Genomic DNA, 23,114 nt, shown 5'->3' with positions numbered 1-23,114 from the left:
GTAGTATGTACTGTACAGGCCAAAAGTTTGGACACCTTGTCATTTCAATGTGTTTTCTTTATTTTCATGACTATTTACACTGTAGATTCTCACTGAAGGCATCCAAACTATGAATGAATGTAAAGTCATTTGGCTCACAGATTAGTATTTGTCAAGTTATGGCTTGCTGAATATGGTATTAAATTAAAAAAAAAATTGCAACTAGAAACTAGAATATGACATGTTTTTACTTTTTTGTTAAGTACATAATTCCACATGTGTTCATTAATAGTTTTGATGAATCTACAATGTAAATAGTCATGACAATAAAGGAAACACATTGAATGAGAAGGTTTGTCCAAACCTTTGGCCTGTACTGTACTTCTGGTCCATAAATTATATATGGTCAGTAATAGCCTAGCTGGTCTATAAGCGTGACCCATTTCTAGCCAAGCCATTGCCTGCTATTGCTGGTTACTTCTTGTTGAAGTGCATGTGAGGTGTCTGTTTAATGTGGGTTTTGCAGCAATATCGGTGTGAACTGTGACACAGGATGTGATACAGTCAGTTTACGAGTACAACTGTACTGTAGGTATATACTAAAGACACATTCCTTGTTTTTTTTTAGATGAACATCCAGTCAACATTTCTTTGCCATGGCTCTGTGGTTTTTTCACTGATGCAAGATCAGAGAAGCTATGTAATCTGTGTGAAACAGATCAGTGAAACTCATTCAGAGCTGGTTAGAAATGAGTCACTACCGCAGACCAAAGATTCCTTACTGTTATTTCTAGTCATCGCGTGACAACAGCACAAATGCCCTGCACATAAATTCCAGTGTAAAAGATACTATGAGCAGATACATTTCCCACTTTTTAAACCTTCTTTCTTACTCATATGTGTACAATAAGTTTAGAATTTACATTAAATGTGTATATATTTTATTTTATTTTATATATATATATATATATATATATATATATATATATATATATATATATATATATATATATATATAATATATATATATATATATATATATATATATATATATATATATATATATATATATATATAGTTGTTGTTTTTTTGTTGTTTTGTTTTCATTTAAGTATTTATCACAGCTCTGAGTATAACAATGTTTACATATCTCTATTGAAATATGTTCTTTTCCCCCAAAGAATCTTCTTCTAAAAAATGGTTCTTCAACAGCTGGTCTCATGGATGCAAAGTACCCAGTCTGTGAACATCCGGTCCATGAACCTATCCAAGACGGAGCAGACAGGTACACTTTATTTATTTATTTATTTATTTTAAGTATATTTTCTGGGCTTTTTGCCTTTATTTGGACAGGACAGTGAAGACAGACAAGAAGTGAGTGGGAGAGAGAGAGATGGGGTGGGATGATGACCGCAGGTCGGACTCGAACCTGGGTCCCTGTGGGTGCTCAGACCCGTTCATGGTATGAGTGCTGTAGCCTGTTGCCTGTTTTTGGGGCTTTTTATGCCTTTAATCAGATAGGATATTGGAGAATGACAGGAAGCGAGTGGGAGAGAAAGTGAGGGTGGGATCCGGAAAGGACCACAGAGCGGGAATTGACCCCGGGTCACCGGCGAACGGTGCAGGTGTCCCAGCCAGTCACGCTATACGGCCAGGGCCAGGGACACATTAATAATATTAATATTATCACAACACTGCACATCACTGACTGGACTCAGCTCAGTTAACCAATACCAATACCAAGTAGGCTAGTGCCAAACCTCATACAGGAACTTTAGCTAATTAATTCTGTATTCTGATATATTCAGTAGATATAAGCTACCTAAATAAATATTGTATCTTCTAATGTACATTTATTGATTCATCCATTCATTGGTTGTCATAATATTAAGTATATATAGAAATCACTTGATTAAATATCATACAGTATTTCCTAATGTTAATTCATTCCTTAATTCATTCATTGGTTGTCATAATATTCAGTAAGCAACCTCTAAATTAAATATCTTATTCTGTAATGTTTATTCATGCATTCATTCATTCATTCATCCATTCATTCATTCATTCATTGGTTGTCTTAATATTCATATATAGAAAACCTCTTCATTAAGTATCATATTTTCTAATGTTCATTCATTCTTTCATCCAATCATTGGTTGTCATTTTGCTTATTGAACTTGCTCCAGTGCCTCTGAAGTGTCAGTCAGATAACCCCCAGGTGAGGAGGTCGGTCTGGGGTCTGGCTCTCCTGAGTGCCCTGTGCTGTGGCTGTCTGCTCTCCTCCATGGTCCTTGCCATCCTGTGTGAGTATATCAAGCATGTCCTTTTTGTTATTGTTGATATGTTTCTGATACTGAACAGAGTAGCCTTACCATACAGCAAGCACTGTTCACAGGGACTGCAGATGTAAATTAGCCTAGGGCTAACTCTGGTGCAGTGCATCAAATGGCAAGATTTGTTCAAAATGTTATGTGGTCCCTAACAAATCAAACTAATACAATATTAGTTTGCTGGGTTAGTTCTTGACATTTTTTTGTTGTTGTTCCAGACGGCAGAGCAGTGCGGAGCAGTCCTCTCAATCCAGATGTTGCCAGAACGTTTCAGAATGATTACAGGAACCTCACCGATCAGCTCCTCAGCATCTCTGAAGAACGCTCAGCACTGCAGAGATCCGTTTGGAACCTAACAGAACTCAACCATCGACTGGACGTCCAGTGTGACGAGCTAGCGGGCAACAACACACAGCTCACCAGCATCAACCGCATCATTATCAGCATCATAGTTGTTCCCACAAGGTTTCCGTTTTAACACTCCATATGTTATCTTCATGAAGCAGAAGTAGATTGGGAACAAAATAGAATGTTCAAGCATTGTTTTTGTTTTTCTTGTTGAAAGGGTATATAGGAGGCTGTCACAGTGGTCAGCAGCCTCAATACACCATAGCCACAGGACAATAATAATAATAATAATACATTTTATTTAAAGCACCTTTCATGACACCCAAGGTCACTTCACAAAGAAAAAGGTTGTTAAAAGTATAGTCATCACATAAAAATGAAAATAAAAGTAAAGAGTAAAAGTAAAAGTCAGTTAGTTCATAAGCCATATGTTTTTTTTTTGGGCCTTTTTGCCTTTATTCGTATAGGACAGTGAAGAGTGAGACAGGAAGTAAGTGGGAGAGAGAGATGGGGTGGGACCGGGATATGACCGCAGGTCGGATTGGAACCTGGGTCCCCGTGGGCACTTGGACCCGTACATGGTATGAGCGCTGTACCACAGTGCCACAGCGCCCCCCGCCATATGCTTTAAGGCTGTTTTTAAAGTCAGTAATTGAGTCACACTGTCTGATGTAGTCTGGCAGTGAATTCCTTATGCAATACATCTTTAGGCAATGTAGCTGAGAGCCCTCTCACCCAGGGTGCTGAAGTTCACACTAGGGACATACAGTAGGCCAGCCGAGGAGGATCTCAGTGAGCGGGCAGGGGTGTAAACGTCCATAGAGAAGAGTTTCTGTCCCAGTTTATAGGCTTTGTTGCAGTGGTCAGCAGCTTCAATACTGATTCCTACACTGAAGACGGCTTGACGCCGAAACGCATCTGTAGCCAAGGGCATGGTGCAATAAATCCTTTTAAAAGTAACATACAAGAGAGTGCGGTTTTCTCCACTTCTAGATTGACATTTTTAACTCGCACCCAAAATACTTCATAAAGTACTTGAGTGAGCGCGCCTATATTGCTGTTGTTGCTAGGTTACGGGGATGCTGGCGAGACACGCCGCTCCGTCTGGCATCATGTTTTTGTTTGTTTTTATGTAATGTTCGTAATTTTATGTAATGTCATGTTTATTTTTTGTATTGGTTTGTCTAGTTAAATGTTTTCCCTATTTATTTACGCTATTTTTGATAGTTTTCGTGTTATTCTTAGTCCTTTTTACTGCTTCTAAGTCAGCTGATGTCGTTGACATTTGTCCATTGGGAGCTTGCTATGGCTAGCTTTTGCCCTAGCTTGGCATCGGACATCCTTCTATCTATCCGTGAGCGGTACAGCACTTCACTGTCTGGTCGAGTGGATCTCTTGGGACAGCTGAAACTAGGCTACTCTGCGAAAGATCTGCCGTGGCCGCCGAGCTGTTGCTGACCTGCGAGCTGCCTTGCCAACTGCAGACTAACGTTAACGGTGAAGAGCTGCAATCTCACGGAGCAACAAACGGTCGCTGTTTTGTTTTGTTGTCTGTATTGTATGTATTGGTGTCACGGGTACGCTGGCGACTACGCTGCTCCGTCCGGCATTTTTTGTATTTGTTATTTTTTAAATGTATTTGTCATGTCTTGATGTCATGGGTACGCTGGCGACTACGCCGCTCCATCAGGCATCGTTTGTCTTGTTGTTATGTGTCTTGTTTGTGGAGCGCTTTGGGTTGCACTATGTGCATGTTAAATGCGCTTTAAAAATAAATCTGACTTGACTTGACTTGAAACAGCTGCTTCAATACACAGGAACAGGCGCGCTCAACTCCAACTTTAAATGACCTCTTAGGGTGCAAGTTCTAAAAAAAAGACAATGCAAACAAAGCTGAGAGCCACACTCTCATGCATCAGCTCTTGCAACAATCTTCATTGGACCATGTCTACAAACATTCCCGTTACAGGCCTCCAGCAGCCTCAATACACCGTAGCCACAGGACAATAGAGACGAGTTTCTGTCCCAGGCTTTGTTAGAGTATAGGCTACACTTCAAAAGATCTCCCTCCAAATATGGGGCAAAATATTACAAATCTACTTGTACTTAAAACAAGAACATTTTGTTGCTAGTGTGTTCAGCAAACTTGTCTTGATAAATTGTCTTATAACTAGATGTACCGCAGAGCGGTACAAAATATGACCGCCGCCCAGTCCAGCACATTTTTTCCACAAAAATAAGTCACGCTGAAAGGCATATATGATTCTAACTGTCTCACTGAATTGCATTATGCACACTCAGTTCTCACTGGTATCTGCTAGACAACAAGTATCAAAACATGATTAGTTCATAGATTTCACATGTAAAATACATTTTATACAACCCCACCCCCGTTTTGCCTGTTCATAATTCTGAGAAATTCTTGAATTGTGTGCATGTGTGTGTGTACATGTTTATGTTTATGTGTGTGTGGGTGGGTGTGTGTGTGTGTGTGTGTGTGTGTGTGTGTGTGTGTGTGTGTGTGCGTACATGTGCTTGTGTGTGTGCCTGCGTATGTGCCTGTGTCTGTGCATGTGCATGCATGCGTGCATATGTCTACTGTGTGAGTATGTGTCATACGTATGATTACTGTGAATGTATGTGTGTGCGTGTGTATTTGTTTATGCACATGTGTGCATATGGAATGGGTTAACATGACCCCTGGAGGCAAACATACGCAAAAAAATGGTCATCCTAGGCGCTACGGTTCTCAAGATATTCACAGAAAACTCTGTTGGTGTACGGTCACTAAATGTACACATAAATTATTGTATTGAATGGCCCCCCATGAACGAAAGTTCATGAAACTTGGCATGCATTCGGAGGGTGTCATAATGATCCTACACTTTCAATTTCATGCAGTTTGGACCATGTCAGCCAGAGATATTGTGATAAAAACACCTAATTTTTTGCTTTTTAATTTTTAACTAGGTGGCGCTATACATGAAATAAGTGGTAATGTGATGGGTTGACATAGCCCCTTAAGACCAACATACAAAAAAAAGGTGGTCCTCCTAGGCCCTACGGTTCTCGAGATATTCAGAAAACGGTCTCCGGCCACCTACAGGCCAGTTGGTGTATAGTAAAATTAATTTATTGTGTGGCCCCCCATGAATGGAATTCCACGAAACTTGGCATGCATTCAGAGGGTGTCATAATGATCCTACACTTCCAATTTCGTGCAGTTTTGACTATGTTAGGTCACAGATACCTGCGATTACAACACCTCATTTTTACTTTTTTGTGTTTAACTAGGTGGCGCTATACATGAAATGAGTGGTTATGGAATGGGTTGACATGGCCCCTTGAGATCAACATACAAAAAAAAGGTGGTCGTCCTAAACCCTACGGTTCTCGAGATATTCACAGAAAAATGTGTCTGCCCTACCCTCCTTTCGGGGGTCCAGTCCAGCGGGGGGGCTACAGATCAAAACGAAAAACGATGGTTCCATGCTATCCATGTGGGGTTACATGCCCACCAAGTTTCGTGTACCTCGGTCTTTCAGTGTTCCGGGAATCCTTGACGGAAATTTGGCCATCCGAAAAAGAAAATCTGACTAAACCTAAATGACTGTTGCTTCGCTGCGCAGCGGTCATAATAAGACAGGCAAAATAATTTTAAAAATGATCTTACTGAGAAAGAGCTAGTTAAATCCTAATCCAAAAAATACATTTTTGTAGTGCAATGAAGCCATTGGGTACAATTTAAATGCTGACTGCAGAGGGTCCAAGCAGATTGAACTTTGAAACTTGGGATTCTCTAGTTACTGTTTAATTGTTCACATAGATTAGGGGTTAAGATTCATGCACACTGTGCTTAATGATAGACTATATTAAATTAAGACTGTTTACATAATACATACTGTTGATAGATATTTACACAACATAAGAGCTTTGAAATGTAAAAATGCATAAACTTGGAAATGTTTTTAAAAAATGCCATGTTGTTTTATTACAATTGTTTGCAATGACTGACTAAAAACTTTGTAGGCCTACTCCTGATGAAATTGCCATTCTTTATACTTGACCTCTTATTCAGAGATTTGTATTTGCGATGAGCTGGAAATCCAACCCAAAAGGAAAAGCCTGGGTGGGGATGACGGACATCGAGACAGAAGGCGAGTGGAGATGGGTGACCAACAGCCTGGTCAGATACAACGTTCAGTAAGACCAATTACACATGTCCATATTCATTTTATTACTGCTGAGAAAATAGTACTGTTAACTAAGAAACGTCTGGAAAATTGAGAACATTCAGAAATTGATGACAGAAGGAATTTGTACACTCCTGCTCAGTTAACATAGTATACTTGAATAAAGCTAAAACAGTGAGTTGACTATTGACGATTTGCTTTTGGAATGAAACAAAATCAATCAATCAATCCATCAATCAATCAATCAATCAATCAAACAAAACTCTTCACAGGTACTGGGTTCAGCGGGCTGACGGCACCAGTGAGCCGGATGATTGGCGCGTGTCCAATGAGCAGGGAGAGGACTGTGGCCACATTGACACGGCCGAGACGGAGCTCAACAGCTGGATGGACGCACCCTGCCACACCCACTACAGATGGATATGTGAGAAGGCCCTGTAGGTTGCTATGGCAACAGAGGAACCAGAACACTGCAACACTTTGACACACAGTGCCCTCTGCTGGTTGTCAGTACAACAGCAGAACAGAAGAGTTTTTTGGCACTCTTAAAACTAGACTTTCTCTATGATGCTTATTGAAGTCCATTGCTATTTCTGACAACAGTGTGTTTTGAACTATAATAGGTAGACTATACAGCCTTTCTTACATTAATGATTACAAAATCAACTGACCTTTACAGTAGATATAATCTAGTACTTTTGTCTAGTGTCATCTGAAATGTTGTCATAGAATATGAGGAAAGAGAATTTAAAAGTACCAGAATGTACAGACCACAACCTGTGTGCCATGTGCCATGGACAAACAAGGCAAGGGTTTATTGTTGTGAAAAATGTATAGTAGAGTCATCGTTGGCTTCAAGAACCACTGAGAAATTAATTTTTGATAGTTTCACAGTACAACACTCTGGCATTACATTAAATGTTTTGATATTTCAAATGCGTTTCACCATTTACCGTTGTATCATTAAAACCCACAAAATAATATTTGATGCCATTTCTATTAATGAATTACAATGCAAGTGTTAATTTCCAAACCATTGCTAAATAATAATAATAATTAAAAAGAAGTATGAAATACATAGTACAGTATGAAGTACAAAGTATCTGAAGCTGTAGCAACCAGATTTGTGCAGTAACTGATATCATCTCATAGCATTACATCAGAAGCTTATGTACTGGGTTATAGTCTCATTCCACACCAGAGTAGTCTGTGGAATCATCTTTCTTACAAACAAAACCATTTCTTCTTCCAGGGAGTATAGGTTTCTTTTGGTCCAATTAAGTGTTGGGTTTTTTTACAGCTGTGAAAGCAAGGATTGAGGATTAAAATAAATAGCTTTAAGGAGTAGGATTGAGCTTTAAGATAAAGAGAGAAATTGGACCAACTCCTTGAGTGCATTCTCCGAAAATAACAATGAGGGTGTATATTCTATACCCTTAAAGTTTTCAGCTTTACAAAACTGTTCATTGTAGAAAACAAGAAAACAATATCAAACCCTTCATCTTAAACTCTTTGGAGGTCTATCCTTTGATTAAGAGTTTCTAAAACCATTTCAATAGTTTTCAAAGGTTTGGTTAGGTGTTTAAATGTAAGAATCCCTTTGTGTTTTTTTGGTTTAAGACAATGAACACTTATTAGGGTAAATAAACATTTTATAGCGTATATACATTTTTTTATATTTTGTAGTGTAAGGTAAAGCTTTTTGTACAACATTTTGAAGTGTAAGGTAAAGCTTGCCTCTAGAGTTACAGCAATCAGGTCATTCTGAAGAAATGACTACTGCGTATTCGAATTCTTACATTTTACTGGCAATAAAAGACAACAATGTAAAAGCTTAATGAGAAACATATATTCACTCTTCCTTCAGAAATGCATTATTACTTCCAGTGCATTTTTTAAAGCTTGACAACAAAACCCCACATGATTGCATAGTTTCCCTTCATTCCACCTTTGACTTGCCTCTTTTGCACAGTCTGAGACACAGGAAGCGAATTGTGAAGACTACAATACCCAGAATCCCTGTCAACACCACACACAAGAACACGACCACATCCACTGAGTGGTACGCATACCAGGGCATCTTGTATGACTCTGTGCGTAAATGCGCGGCCCCTTTGTGCCGCATGACAAACTCGGTCCAGTAGATGGCGCTGTCTAAGGGGTGCATGGGCCGGTCTCTATGGAGACGGGAAAGGCGCTGCATGTTCTCCCTGTACGAGGGCGAGTGAAGCACCTCCTGCAACGCCTCCCAGAAATTCTGCCGGTCGATCTTGGAAGTGTCGAGCACCTTGGCCGCACCACGGACCTCGAGTCTCAGCACATTCTCGAACTGGTCGAAGAGGAGCGGCACGCCAACGATGGGCACGCCGTGGTACAGGGCCTCGTAGATTCCGTTGGTGCCTCCGTGTGCCACGAAGGCCCGCACCTTGGGGTGCCCCAGCAGGTCGTTCTGGGGCATCCACTTGACCAGGAGGGTGTTGTTGCCCAGGTTGTTGGGGCGCTCACCCGGGTATCTCCAGATGACTCGCTGTGGGAGGCGGGCGAAGGCGGCGGCGATCTCCGAGGTGATCTCGATGGGCAGGGCTTTGACCAGCGTGCCCAGGGACATCAGGATGACACCGTGCTCCCCCGAGCCCTGAACGAACGCCTCCAGGTCATCAGGGAGCGGTTCGGCTGGCTTGCACTGGAAGCCGCCGATGTAGACGATGTTAGGCATGGTCGGCCGTGGGAACTCAAACACGAAGTCGACACGCATCAGCCAGAGGTCACTGGCCTGCAGCAGGTGGTAGAAGTTCACGTCCGGGCCGAAGTACTTGGCCACGATGCGGTCGTAGTGCGGGCAGACCACGTAGCGGTCGATGCAGACGTTGAGGAGGTAGTGCAGAGCGTTCTTCAAGCGGTCGGCGAAGCTCATCCTGTCGGACACGTTGGAGCCCGACGTGGGGACGTAGGAGATGGGCGAGGGGGCTACAACAAAGTGACCCTCGCCACTTGTGATCCAGCGCACGTTAAACACCGTGGGCAGCTGGAGCTCATGGGCCACCAGAACGCCCGCCGCCAGGCCCGGGTCCGTCAGCACCAGGTCGTACTGCGCCTCCCGCAGACGGTCCATCAGTGGCCGGTTCTCAAACATCTCCACGGCCAGTTGGCTGCCCTGCCGGTGGATGTCCGACAGCCCATTAAGAATCACCCACCAGAAGGAGGCGTAGGCCAGCGGCGACGCGCCGGCCCTCTGGATCTCCAGCATCCTGCTGAGGAGGGACACAAAGAAGTCCTCGTCCTCGATGTTGATGGCCTCAGGCAAGGCGACAGTGATGGACTCGTAGTGCGGGGACTCCTCCTTGATGTACCAGGTGCTGGCCGTCCGGACCACCGTGATCTGGTGTCCCCGCTCGTGGAGGCCCTGGATGAGGAGCTTCATGTTCACCCAGTGGCTACCATCCACAGGAAAGACCAGGACTTTACCGGCATGGACCCCAGAATGGAAGGGTGGCAAGAGGAGAAGGCCAGAGAGGCACAGCAACAGACAGCCCCATGCACCTGCACTTGACATGGCTCCTCTCTGCAAATCACAAAACAATTAATTAATCAATCAAATGATTGATCAATCAATCAATCAATCAATCAATCAATCAATCAATCAATAAAACGAGTGTTAGCACAACTGAAATTAAGTTATAGGCTAAACTCTTTAAATGGTCATCAGAGACTGGGTGACTTGTGACTTGCAGTATTATAAGCCCCAGGAATCTGTCCAAAGTTCTGTTTTTGTAAGACAGCACTGTCCGGCATGACATGGTGTAACTCTCACTCTCAGTGTTCACACAATGCAAGATGTCCAGAACTTAACCCATGTGGAATGCTAAAAGCTGATCTCCATGAGGATAAAAGCATAATCTTTCAGGCATTCACCCGTGGAATGTGAGGAGAACTGAAAACCTTACGTACAATGATGTACTTAGAGAGAGAGAGAGAGAGAAACTTGTTTAGAAAGAATGCATGAGTGTGTGAGAGAGAGAGGGAAAGAGAGAGAGAGTGTTTGTTTAAAAAGAATGTCCATGATATAGTAGAGTGTGTGTTTTTGTGTGTGTGCGTGTATGTGAATGTGTCTCCTGAGTCTCCTGTGTGCCATATTTTTTATGAGAGATTGTGTGTGTGTGTGTGTGTGTGTGTGTGTGTGTGTGTGTGTGTGTGTGCGTACATGCGTGCGTGCGTGTGTGTGTGTGTGTGTGAGAGAGAGAGAGAGAGAGAGTGTGTGTGTGTGTATGTGTGTGTGTGTGTGTGTGTGTGTGTGTGTGTGTGAGAGAGAGAGAGAGAGAGAGAGGCGTAACTATGTGTGAGATTGCGTAACTATGTGTGCGTGCAAAGGATAGTTAGGTGAGGGTATGTTACCCGGCTGACCCCTAATGCAAAACATGGTTCCTGTTAGCCACAATACCCAGGGGCATTCCCCCACATCCAGGCTCTCACACTATACTCTCCTCGTAAAAGGTCCTACGCCAACTGTTGCATGAACAGCAGAAATTGCCAAGCCTTGACAAGTTACAAAAATGCATATAATGTCGACAGAAAATCTAAGAACAGTGGTTAAAATGTAATTTTGTCTCCCATGTTCTTTAACTTGAAATCAACAGCATCCCCAAATATTTTTTAATGCCATCTTTTTCTTCAAACACTTTTGCATGAAGAAAAGCAAGTCCTGCACTTTTTGTAAGACATGCACTTTTTGTTATTGCACTGCATAGACGCGAAGATAATCACTGCTCCATCAGACTTGGCGTTAACATTACATAACATTTTTAGCAGACACTTCTTGACCAAAGTGACTTACATATGTCAGCTATATTAAAAGGGATCACATTGTCCCTGAAGCAACTTGGGGTTAAGTGCCTTGCTCAAGGGCACAACGGTGGAAGCCGGGAATTGAACTGACAACTTTCAGGCTACTGCACGGTAGCCTTTGTTAAGAAAGCAATGTCTTAAAAATACCAGCATGCCACCTTTCTGACACACACAAAATAGAAATACAGCCATGAGAAGTTGTCATTAGAATAAAGAAAGCGTGCTTCACGTTACCTTGATCCTGGAGCACTCTGTGCAGATGAGGAGACTTTGAGCCTACAGGCTGTAGAAACTCTGTGGATTTTCTATCCCAAGGAAAGTATGCAAGACCAGGAAAGACAGAGAGAGAGAGAGAGAGAGAGAGGGTGGCCCAAGGGTAAAGAGACATTTAAATATGGACTATGGAGTGTGTGTGTGTGTGTGTGTGTGTGTGTGTGTGTGTGTGTGTGTGTGTGTGTGTGTGTGTGTGTGTGTGTGTGTTTTGTGGGAAGGGAAACTGTTCGGGGAGGGGAGATCATTTTCGCTCGCCTCCCCTCCCCTTGTGACCACTATCCTCCCCCCTACGCTTCCTGTGTGTGTGTGTGTGTGTGTGTGTGTGTGTGTGTTTGCCTGTGTGCTGTGCGTCCACCCACAGACCAAACACAGTTTGATCTCCTCCCCCGAAAACATCTATGCATGCTCTCAGACAAAGGCGCTTGGAGTGTCACTCAAGAGCATGTGCGTGTGAGTCTCACACGCCAATGGGAGGGGGAAAACAACACTTCTCGGAGGAAGCAGAGCGTTCCTCGAAAAACGCCGTGGCAGTAAGCTTCTCCCCACCCCCCCCCCCCCCCCGGCGTGTTTTCACAATCAGCTGAGCTGACTGCTGCGAAATCAGCCTTTCCGTTTCAAGGTTTCAGGGTTACTGCATTATCATATTATCACTGGATATGTAACCATCCCACATCTTTCTAACATACACCTCAGGTGGCTTTAAACACCATGTTCTTTTCTCTACACCTAACTAGCTTATTCATTTATTATGTAAACAGACCCTACTGTTCTGTACTGACCCTAGGCAGATGGGTCAGGCCCTTGAGTCGTGGATCTGCTCGAGGTTTCTTCCTATATGTATCTCCAATTCTGGGTTTTTCCTCGCCCCTGTTACTCATGGGCCTTCTCTGATTGTTTAGCACTCTGTAAAGCTCCATAACACATGTGCAATGTTTTGGCGCTCTGTAAGTGATATTAAATTGAAATTGAAAAATTTAAATTACTCTGACTCCAGAGATGGAGGTGTTATTTCATTACGGTGTTCCAAGGGATCAATCCTATCTAAAGGGATAGCGCATGATAGCGCATCACTTTCAAATGTTCATACCTGTGTTGATATTCTCAATGGTGGAAAAAGTATTCTCAATGGTGGAAAAAGTAAAGCGGATCCTTTTATCAGTACAGCAGTGTAGAAATACTTATTACAACTAAGCCCTGCATGAACAAAATCCTACTTAAATAAACAAACATTAAAAGTAAGCGGCTAAAATGATGATCGTAAAAGTAAAAGCTTTGGTCTCTGACTGAGATATCATCATAGATGTATATATAAGTATATATACTTTTTTGATCCCGTGAGGGAAATTTGGTCTCTGCATTTAACCCATTCGGTGAATTAGTGAAACACAAACAGCACACAGTGTACACACAGTGAGGTGAAGCACACACTAATCCCGGCGCAGTGAGCTGCCTGCTACAATGGCGGCGCTCGGGGAGCAGTGAGGGGTTAGGTGCCTTGCTCAAGGGCACTTCAGCCGCAGCCCACTGGTCGGGGCTCGAACCGGCGACCCTCCGGTTACAAGTCCAGAGTGCTAACCAGTGGGCCACGGCTGCCCAATGTCCATGTATCATTAGATTACCCCCCTTTTTCCAGTAGCTGTATGTTTGGTGTGTGTGTGTGTGTGCGTGTGTGTGTGTGTGTGTTTGTGAGAGAGTGTATTTGTGTGTGTGTGTGTTTGTGTGTCTGCTCAAATAACTTCAAAACGACTGGTCTGATTTCCTTCAGATTTTCAGACAAGGTAGATGGTCACCAATTTCTCCGTTTTCATAAAAAATCATCTGGATCTGGATGCGGTGGAATTCTGTTTCACTTTCCTTTTACAACAAAAGAAGGTCTCTTGTTACGTAATACTGAATACTGAAGTACTGAAATGTGTTAGCATCATGTTACTGTACCTGGTTTGAACACTACAGTACATATAGTTTATATATACTACTACAAACTATCTGTTTGTGTGTATGAATATATTTTTTTTTTTGAGAGAGAGAGAGACAAAGAAAAAAAGGAAAGAAAAAGAGAAAGAGAGAAGAGAGAGAGGAAGACGTGAGAGAAGAGATTAAAGAGAGAGAACAGAGATTACAGGCAATCATGAGTCCTGCTGATGAAGCCACTTTCCGCATCTTGCAAGTGCACACAGTCGCACACAGTTCCCCTTTATATATACAAACTATCTGTTTGTGTGTATGAATATTTGTTTTTTGAGAGAGAGAGAGAGAAAGAAAAAGAGAAAGAGAGAAAGAGAGAAAGAGAGAAGAGAGAGAGGAAGACGTGAGAGAAGAGATTAAAGAGAGAGAACAGAGATTACAGGCAATCATGAGTCCTGCTGATGAAGCCACTTTCCGCATCTTGCAAGTGCACACAGTTCCCCTTTCCCTTTCTAACCCTCCCCTTCTCTCTCAGGCATATAAACAAACACACTCAAACCACCTCAGAGCTGCTCTACTGGAATGCTTATCTGGTTTTTTTTTTCTCTCCATTCTTTTTACCCAGCCATATTTTTTGCAATGAAATGCTGGCTTCCTCTGCTGCCGGTTCTCAGCACACTCCTCTGTCTTTCTCAGGGAGACGTAGGTGATTTCTCGCCCTGTCTGAATTTTTTCTACCGGTACTGGCCCCCCAGTGGGCTAAGTGGGACGCCCATATGTCAGAACTATACCAACAGGTACTACTTTGCCACTCTGTACAGCCGTGAGCGCCGCTCTCCCTGGTTCTCCGCATACTTGTACACAACCCCAGCGGGAAAAAGACCAAAGGGCGTCTGGAAGTATGAACCACAGGTAAGCCTACTACTATTTTATTTTATGGCAAAACATAATGCTTTCTTGATATGAATTAGTTTAAATATATTGCATATTGATCTTGGTAACATGTAAACCCTGTAGCCTAAGTAGCCCACATCTTATTGGTATTGGATAGTTTTACTTTTAAGTTTCACTTAAGGGTAGACCTTTCTTGAATGACTGAGTATGACTGATCTAGACAAAGGTCATACCTTAACACTGACCTGACAGGAACAATTCGGCAGGTTGAAAATAGGCTGCATGCTATTAGTGCTAGACAATTTAATTTGTTTTAGAGGTGATGTTTCCTCTTTATACTAGGCATAAGGACATGTTCCCTGTTTCACAATAGAGGCCGTTTCTCTGGTGTGCTTAAAAACAGAGGAAGTGAATGGCTGGCCAGTGCAACGCTTGTGGTTTACAACAGCTCTTTATCACTATAGTGTTTATCACTAGTGTTACTAGGTCTAAAGGGCACGCTGCCAAAACAAGGACTAACGACCCCAAACATTCTGAAGTTGGTCATTGTTGGTTGCAGTCTTTATAATTTTCCAAAAACCAACTTCCAGCAACCAACTGCCAAGACAGTATTAACAGGGATGGGCAGAAATACATCAAAATGTATTTCCAAATAAAATACCAAATACCCACCTTAAAAATGTATCAAAATAAGCTACAAAATACAGCAGCCAAAAAATGTATCAAAATAAAATACTGTATTTTTGTATTTTCAAAATACTACAAAATACTTCTTTCTAAAAGCCTTTTTTCGTCTATCCCTTCACTTGTACACTACCTGGAAAAACATCTGAAACCTCTGCCAGGGTCGGCGCCAGAGAACAACGGGTGGGGGGGGGGGGGGCACCTCACCTCACTTTTATTAGTTATTTTTCCAAAATTGCCATATAATAAAGAGCATCCTTCGAGCCTTTTGGATAACTGAAACAATATCATGGAAGAAATAGTGCAAGAACATAGCGGTCATAGCCTATAGTGTTTAATAGAATAGTTGCATAGGCTACAATACAAGTAAATAGGCTATAACAGACTCACCACTAGCAGGCCTAGGCCACAGCTGAGTGCAAAATCTCATCACTGTCTTTCCATTCATTTTGAAATGTTCTTATAAGATCCTGCTCAAAAGCAAATGGCACATAGGGCCTTCGGATAATATTGCAACATTGAACATAGGCTATGTGATCGCTTGAAATGTTCTTTAAAGTACAGAACCAGTTTTATTGACTGTTAGTCTAATGTTTTTAAGTTTGGAGATGCACTGTTTTGCAGCGACATGCAATGCCGACTCCACAACTGTTGCACTTCCCAGCCAGTTGGTGTAATAGATTGCCCACTATGAATCAGTGACAATAACTCAAAGACAAACAATCCAAATAGATGATTTATTTAGAAATTTAAACTAGGTAGCATTTTCACCTTTTAAGTTATTTAACACCATCACTACCACACTTGAGTTTCATCACAGTTGAATAATTTTGTATACACCTGAAACTGGTGTGTGCACAACCTCTATCAATGTAAATACAAAAAATTCAAGTTGTCACATTAATACCATCCAATCAGTTAAGCCAATTGAGTCCCGAAGTGTGACGTAGCGTTTCCATGACGGCAGAATCACTGGATCTAAACAAACTTTCGAAGTGGCATAAATAGCATTGAATGTAGACATGTGGCATCATTTCTAGCTAATAAAAATAAATATATCCATTTAAACGTGTTTTACCTGCTAGGCAGCAGCTTAGCCACATAACACGGATTCCCTGGCAGGTGTAATAGAAAGAAACAAAATTCCAGTGGATATTTCACGTCTTCTCAAAGACTGGCGGCTGTTAAGAGCGACGTTTTTTGCCAAAAAAATATAGCCAAAACACGTCCGTGAATTTAAGGATTTTAACCGCATGCTGTGAAGTTACATGCAGGTCTCTTTTACGGAGGAAACCCATGCTAAAATAAAACTCTGTAGTCACGAATTTGATTGTGTTGGTATGAATATATGTTGTGTTATGTGATTCCTACAGTGTAAAAAAAATATACTAACGTCTTAGAAACGTTGTAAAATGATTGAAATATATTAAGAAAGCCACCGCTATGGTGATTTGGTATGGTAGATTGATTTGTTTAGATCCAGTGAAATTGCTGCCTTGGCAACACTACGTCATGGCTTCAGGACTCAATTAGAAGCCAATTATTATGACATTATCAATCATTTCTTATTTAAAATGTGCAAAATTGGAAATGTCCTTGTTTGAGGTATCTTGTCAAGTTACCATAGCACTGAAATATTTCACAGGTCAGAGAACATAGACAAATTCAAACTCATCTCAAATATAAACTTGTGAAATCAAGTCTTTGTGCTGTCCTTGTGTGAACAAAGGAGTGTGTGTAACCTTAGCTAGTCGTGTCTCCTCAGTTAATGCCTTTAAGCACAACTAACTTCTCAAACAGTGTTGCATTCAGACGACGCCTATGGGGCCTGTTAATCATTCCAGCAAAGGAAATAAACGCTCTACTGGAGCAGAGGGGCTTGACCATGCAAGGGTGCCACAAACAGACAGAGACAGAGATTTGTGCTTTACAGTATAGATAGTTAGATAGATTTCATCACAGTGTTTCACAGAAAGTATTTTACAGTATTTTGAAAATACAAAAATACACAACACTGAAGTATTTTGATACAAAATACGAAGGCATTTTCATCATCTCAATAAAATACAAATTACAAAATAGTATTTTGTATTTGAAATACGTATTTTAAATACATGTATTAGACATATATGCCCATCCCTGAGTATTAATAATGAATTAATTCATTAATTAATTCATTCATTCATGTACTATCAGTGTGCATTAATTCATTCATTTAACTTATATGAAGTGCTTCTGTTATCATATATTTCATGATATCTGCAAATCGGTTTGGTTCCTCAAACACTAGACCTTTGAATAAGCACAATGCCTTTGGAAAAGGTGGCTACAGTCAATGATTAAGCATGCATCTACTGGCTTTAAGATAAGATAAGATAAGATAGGAAATACTTTATTCATCCCGAAGGAAATTTGACTGTCACTACAGCACTGTCCTGTGCATGTAAACAAACACAAAAGTAAAATAAGTTTTTAAAAAAATTAAATGAAATCAATCATAATAAAAATAATAATAATAATAATAATAATAATAAAGTCACTCCGGTGTTTTGGCGGTGATAAGGGGCTTACACACTGATCCAACCAACCCCAACAAACACCAACAGTTGGGTTAGTGTGCACCACCAGTCTGTGTTAATTGGTGTTTATTGGACGGAGTTGTTTGAGTTTGACATGTCCAAAAGCTAGACTTTTCAATTACTTATTATTTATCTCGGCTTCACTGAAAATGAGGACTACCCTAAATGAACCTTCGAGGACTACCCTAAATGAACCTTCGAGAATAAAAAATGAAATTGCATAGCACAACAACAGGAAGGGAGTAGGTACAACCTCTCCTCTCAATGTGTACCATTAGGCTACAGCTACATCAGAACTCATAAATTACTGATTTGCAAGGCTTCACACACATCACTGCAAAATACAATGAAGAAAACGAAAGACTTTTCCATAGGTTTACTTTGGTTCTTTTTCTCGCATAAAGGAGTAAAGACTTTTTGCTTTCACCTGGTCAGAATCTCTTCACTGTATGCAGGGTGCGCAGTGCAGCAGTGTTTCCCCTCTTGGCAGTCTTCCAGCTGGGATTCGGTCACGTCAATCAGGGTGCCAAAGTGTTTTCGTTCTAATAGATGGTCAATAAAGCTTGACGGCTGGATCAGGATCGGCAATTAGATGATGGTTTATTGTAGATGGTAGAATAGTCTAATAGTTGTGGTGTTATTAGAAACGGCTACTTGAGCTTCCCGACAGAAGATGCTCCTCCAGTCGCTTCCTCGTTCCGTCTCAGAGTCAGAACCTAAGACAAAGCCTGATATAGGCCTACTAAACATATAAACGTCAATCATGCCAGCGTGGCAGGTGCCAACCAGTGTACAAAAACCGGCTCTTACCAGATGGATATACTAGCCCGAACAGAACAGCAATGCTATCTCCCTCGGCCCATGTTATCACTGTTATCACAATGTTCCTAAGATGTTACTGGGCTCAGGGCTGTATGACGTTCCTGATGGTACACAGGCCTAAAACAACGTCATGTACACTGGTATGGACCTCTCCCCGTTGTATAGGCTACTACACACACAGAGAAGTAACATATGAACACATCAGAATACCCCAGAATTCTACAGGACACAGTTGACCTTAAAGTACTGCAGTGGACTTGATTGCTGACAGAGGGGGCTACATCAGGCATTGACAGACAGTAATTGAAGTGTTCTGTTTGTGGAGTGTTTGTATTCAACGAACTGGCTACACCAGACTTGATAGTGGCGTATATGTTTGAAAAATTAAACGTTTAAAAAAAAAAAAAAAAAAAAAAAAAAAAAAAAAAAAAAAAAAAATATATATATATATATATATATATATATATATATATATATATGTTTTTTTTTTTTACACTCCACAAACAAAGTGCTTCAGTTGCGGACCTGGTTTAGCCCGGGCCCATTGGTGCTGGCATGTCTGTTAATGTGTTGGAGAGCTCACAGATAATCCTGAGACCATTTTTAATATCTCAGACTAGTTGTACTCTGCAATTCTACTTTCAAGCCTATTTGTGCCCAAATACATTAGCAACAGCGTTCTTAAACCAGTACATGCTTCTAAAGGACAAAAAGATAAAGCAACAACAGTGATATTTAGTATCCAGCGTCTAATATCAAGAATGCAATATCCAGCCACTTCCTTGTTTTAATAATCTGACTGTTCCCTCCTAGCTGGCCAACTCTAATGCCAGCGGCGTGATGCTCCCCTTCCCCATTCCCCCTAAGAAAGTGGACCAGACCGTGGTCAAGAGCCAGGCGGTGCAACAGGACTACATCAACTCCAGCTACACCCGCGGCCATCTCAACCCCAGTCTGCACCACCAGAACCGCAGCGAGCGCCGGTCCACCTTCACCCTGACCAACGTCGTCCCCCAGAAGATGGACTCCAACTACGGCCCGTGGTCTGAGCTGGAGAGCAATGTCAACGTGACGCTGAACAAGTACTGTGCAGGTCCTGCGTATATTGTCACCGGCATCATCCCTTACCGAATGGACCGCTGGCTGAAGGACGAGCACCGCGTGGCCATACCTGAGTACCTGTGGTCGGCCTACTGCTGCCCGACGTACAGCCAGAACCTTCCGGAAAGCCTCAGGAGGACTTTCCCCACGTTCGCCGCCATTGGCCGCAACGACCCCAACAGCACAGAGGAAATGGTTCCTGTTGATAGGACAAAGAAAAAGTTTGTGGGGTACGACGTGAGACCAATGCCCCTGACAGATCTAGAGATCTACCTGAGGGAGAGATATGGGCGAGAGATTGCTGTTTTCAGCAAACAGTGTTTGTGAGTCACAAGATTATCTTGGACATTTCAACTAGAATTGTGTCATTAAAATGGCTCAATGTAAAAATGGTAGACTACTGAAAGTGAGTTTTTTTCCCTGCCTAATCCATATCTGCTTTTCCCTGTACAACAAGATTAAAATCCCTACTGGATGAATTAAACCGTGCAGAGAGGTCAGCGGCAATATACTCACCTGTAATACAATCAGTGGTTAATTTGGGATTTGTTGGCTCTGACCCGGAGGGGCGTGGATTGGTCTGGCAGCTGCAGTATGCTGGTGTGGCATACATTTTACTTTCTCTCTTAAGGTGTTTCATAACAGATAAGATCAAATTAAGAGCTGATTTATTTTCACTTGACAAAAGGAAATATATGTCTTTAAGGTACACTGACATGGATGAACAATAACTCGAACATTTAAACAAATAATGGGCAATGGTCACCCTTTGTTATTGCATTTTGTAGTTACACTGCATGTACATCTACTTCATAACCGCCCATATCATCTGATATGGAGATACCACATCATTAGTTTGCCTTTTCTTACAGGCCAAATGATCAGCTGACCTTCTGGTTGCCACACTTTCTGACAAACCTGGTAGGCTTCCAAGATCTGAGAGGAGGGCCAACCAGTTATACTACCATAAATTCGCCTTATTCACCCGGCGGCCATTACGAGTCTGAGGGGTACACTTGCCATTACACTTCAGTCCAGCAGATGGTGGTGGTAATGCACTCCGTTTGCAAACTGCTAAAAAACAATTCACTGAAGAAGAACAGGCCAGTGAACCCTTCTTCTTTAATCAGTGAGCTTTTTTTGGCAGTTTGCAAACGGAGTGCATTACCACCACCATCTGCTGGACTGAGGTGTAATGGCAAGTGTACCCCTCAGCCTCGTTATGGCAGCCGGGTGAATAAGGCGAATAGCCTCTGCAATGCACTGCAATTCATAGGTTAAAATAAGTTTGAAATTCATCCAGCCAAGAATGAGAAATGTGATTCAGAGATCGCATAGACTATAGCTAAATAATTTAGAATTAGCGGCATTGTTCATTTTACTTGCCAGTTGGCACACGAGAAGCAGGCTATCCCCCCATGTTTAAGGTTAATTTGTCGTGCCTAGTGAAAATGTAAGTCCAAATCCAATGATATTAGCCTATTGATGTTGATCGACCAAAATACTGTGAGTCACAAAATACTGTGCACCTTAATTTTTGCCCTTACCTCACCATTTACCAGTAGATGTCTGCTTGCACTACCGTATCTTTCTGATGACTTATCTGCCGGGGCTCCACCCCCAGACAGCCCCGGCCCAATTTAACCTCTGAATACAATCATAAGAAAACTTCTGAGTTATGACAAGTACTTATGACTAGGTGTCATACTGATACAACACCTACTTTTGCCAACGCAAAAAAAAACATGTTTTGTGGACCCACAGCTTCAGTTCTCTCTCTCAGTTCAACTCTCTCTATCCATTACAATACAACTACAGTCAAACTATCACAACGACAGCGCCAAATCCTGCTTTTTCCTCATCAACCAATCAGGAACTGAGAAATTAAACTCCTTCCGTTTCAATAAAACTCTCTCACACACACATTACTATACTCTCTCACACACACAACTATGTGCTCTCACACACATTAGCACTCTCTCTTACACACAGATGTAAAAGGAATAGACTACTCACTTTCGTTTCAATCAAACTCTTTCACACACACTACTATACTCTCTCACACACTACATAACTATGTGCGCTTAAACTGACACACATTAGTACCCTCTCTCACACTTACATGTAAAAGGAGTATAGTGGTGTATATGTGAGACTATGATAGTCTGTGTAAGACCAAGTATTTCCCAAGCGGCCCCTCATAATATAAATATTCACAGAAATAACATTAACAGTTACAAAAGTATATGACGTGATGTGATGTGACGTTTTGAATGACAAAATGACTTTAAAGACATTTAATAAACAATACTTTGTGTGGGTGCAAGTATCCACCCGCCGTCCTGTAACTCTTCACTGCCCTATCTAAATAGTGAACCCCCCCCCCCCCCCCAAAAAAAAAAATACACTGAAACACATTGAAGATTATATAATAAGTAGTTCTTAAAAATGCACTACAAAATGTTTCAAATTGTTACACACTGTTGCTTAATAGTTTTGCAACTATTGGAAATGCAACTATCCATGTGGTTCACTTTTTCTTTCATGGTTCATGGAGTTTCTTTGTTTTCATCACTAAATGCAGTTGTTGTGTTGCATTTCACAGAGCAATCACAATTTACTAAATATAAACACATCACAGGACTTCCGTTTTCCGTTTCCTGAAACACAGTGGAGCGATATTAAAAAAAAAGAAAAACCTGTGTGAGGACTTGTAAGAAAAAGAAAGAAAAGAAAAAAAAAACTATGCTGATTGTGCCAGTGCCACTATTCAAACGTGTGTGTGTGTGTGTGTGTGTGTGTGTGTGTGTGTGTGTTGATAAACTTAAGATGATGTTTTGTGCTTTTCAGCTTTGGTTCAATGGCAGTTTAAACAACTGCATACTCATGTTTCCAAATCCACTAAAATGCCATACACTATACTTCCCACACACTTATTTTCTAAATGTATTTTTTTTATGTCAAATTATAGGCAATAATAAGTCAATACAACTGTGTGGGTGTGTGGTTGTGGGTGAGAGTGTTTGTGTGTGTGTGTGTGTGTGGGGTGGGGGGGGGGGGGGGGGGGGGGTATGTGTGTGCATGTGTGTATAGGTGTAAACAAAAACCAGATGATGTCATTAATGCCTTTGCCCACATTGTTGTTTGTTGTCACAAAGAACATC

At 41.6% G+C, this 23,114-nt stretch overlaps 3 protein-coding genes across 4 annotated transcripts; 2 read left to right on the top strand and 1 right to left on the bottom strand.

Annotated features, from left to right (window-relative positions):
- The first annotated feature begins 3,861 nt into the window (after positions 1-3,861).
- Positions 3,862-7,523, top strand: LOC121700205 (C-type lectin domain family 4 member F-like). Of its 2 annotated transcripts, XR_006027133.1 has the most exons (3): positions 3,862-4,154; positions 6,736-6,860; positions 7,123-7,523. XR_006027133.1 is itself a non-coding variant. In XM_042083010.1 (2 exons), exons 1-2 carry the CDS (start codon positions 6,751-6,753, stop codon positions 7,289-7,291), a joined length of 279 nt encoding a protein of 92 aa, XP_041938944.1. In that variant the 5' UTR covers positions 6,646-6,750; the 3' UTR covers positions 7,292-7,523. The 2 variants fall into 2 exon arrangements, 1 of the variants encoding a protein (XP_041938944.1); XM_042083010.1 differs by lacking the exon at positions 3,862-4,154 and having other exon boundaries at positions 6,646-6,860.
- Positions 7,524-7,614: 91 nt separating this feature from the next.
- LOC121700203 (UDP-glucuronosyltransferase 2C1-like) lies at positions 7,615-12,268 on the bottom strand. Its single transcript, XM_042083008.1, has 2 exons — positions 11,927-12,268; positions 7,615-10,412 (listed from the first exon to the last, which is right to left on the bottom strand). The coding sequence occupies exon 2, from the start codon at positions 10,401-10,403 to the stop codon at positions 8,790-8,792; it is 1,614 nt and encodes a 537-aa protein (XP_041938942.1). The 5' UTR covers positions 10,404-10,412; positions 11,927-12,268; the 3' UTR covers positions 7,615-8,789.
- A 2,130-nt stretch (positions 12,269-14,398) lies between these two features.
- LOC121700204 (endonuclease domain-containing 1 protein-like) lies at positions 14,399-20,477 on the top strand. The gene is made up of 2 exons (XM_042083009.1): positions 14,399-14,782; positions 19,663-20,477. Exons 1-2 carry the CDS (start codon positions 14,453-14,455, stop codon positions 20,275-20,277), a joined length of 945 nt encoding a protein of 314 aa, XP_041938943.1. The 5' UTR covers positions 14,399-14,452; the 3' UTR covers positions 20,278-20,477.
- The last annotated feature ends 2,637 nt before the right edge of the window (positions 20,478-23,114 follow it).

Source organism: Alosa sapidissima, chromosome 24 (genome assembly GCF_018492685.1).
Source record: "Alosa sapidissima isolate fAloSap1 chromosome 24, fAloSap1.pri, whole genome shotgun sequence".
Taxonomy (NCBI): Eukaryota; Metazoa; Chordata; class Actinopteri; order Clupeiformes; family Clupeidae; genus Alosa; species Alosa sapidissima.
This window is presented reverse-complemented; position numbering and strand designations above follow the sequence as displayed.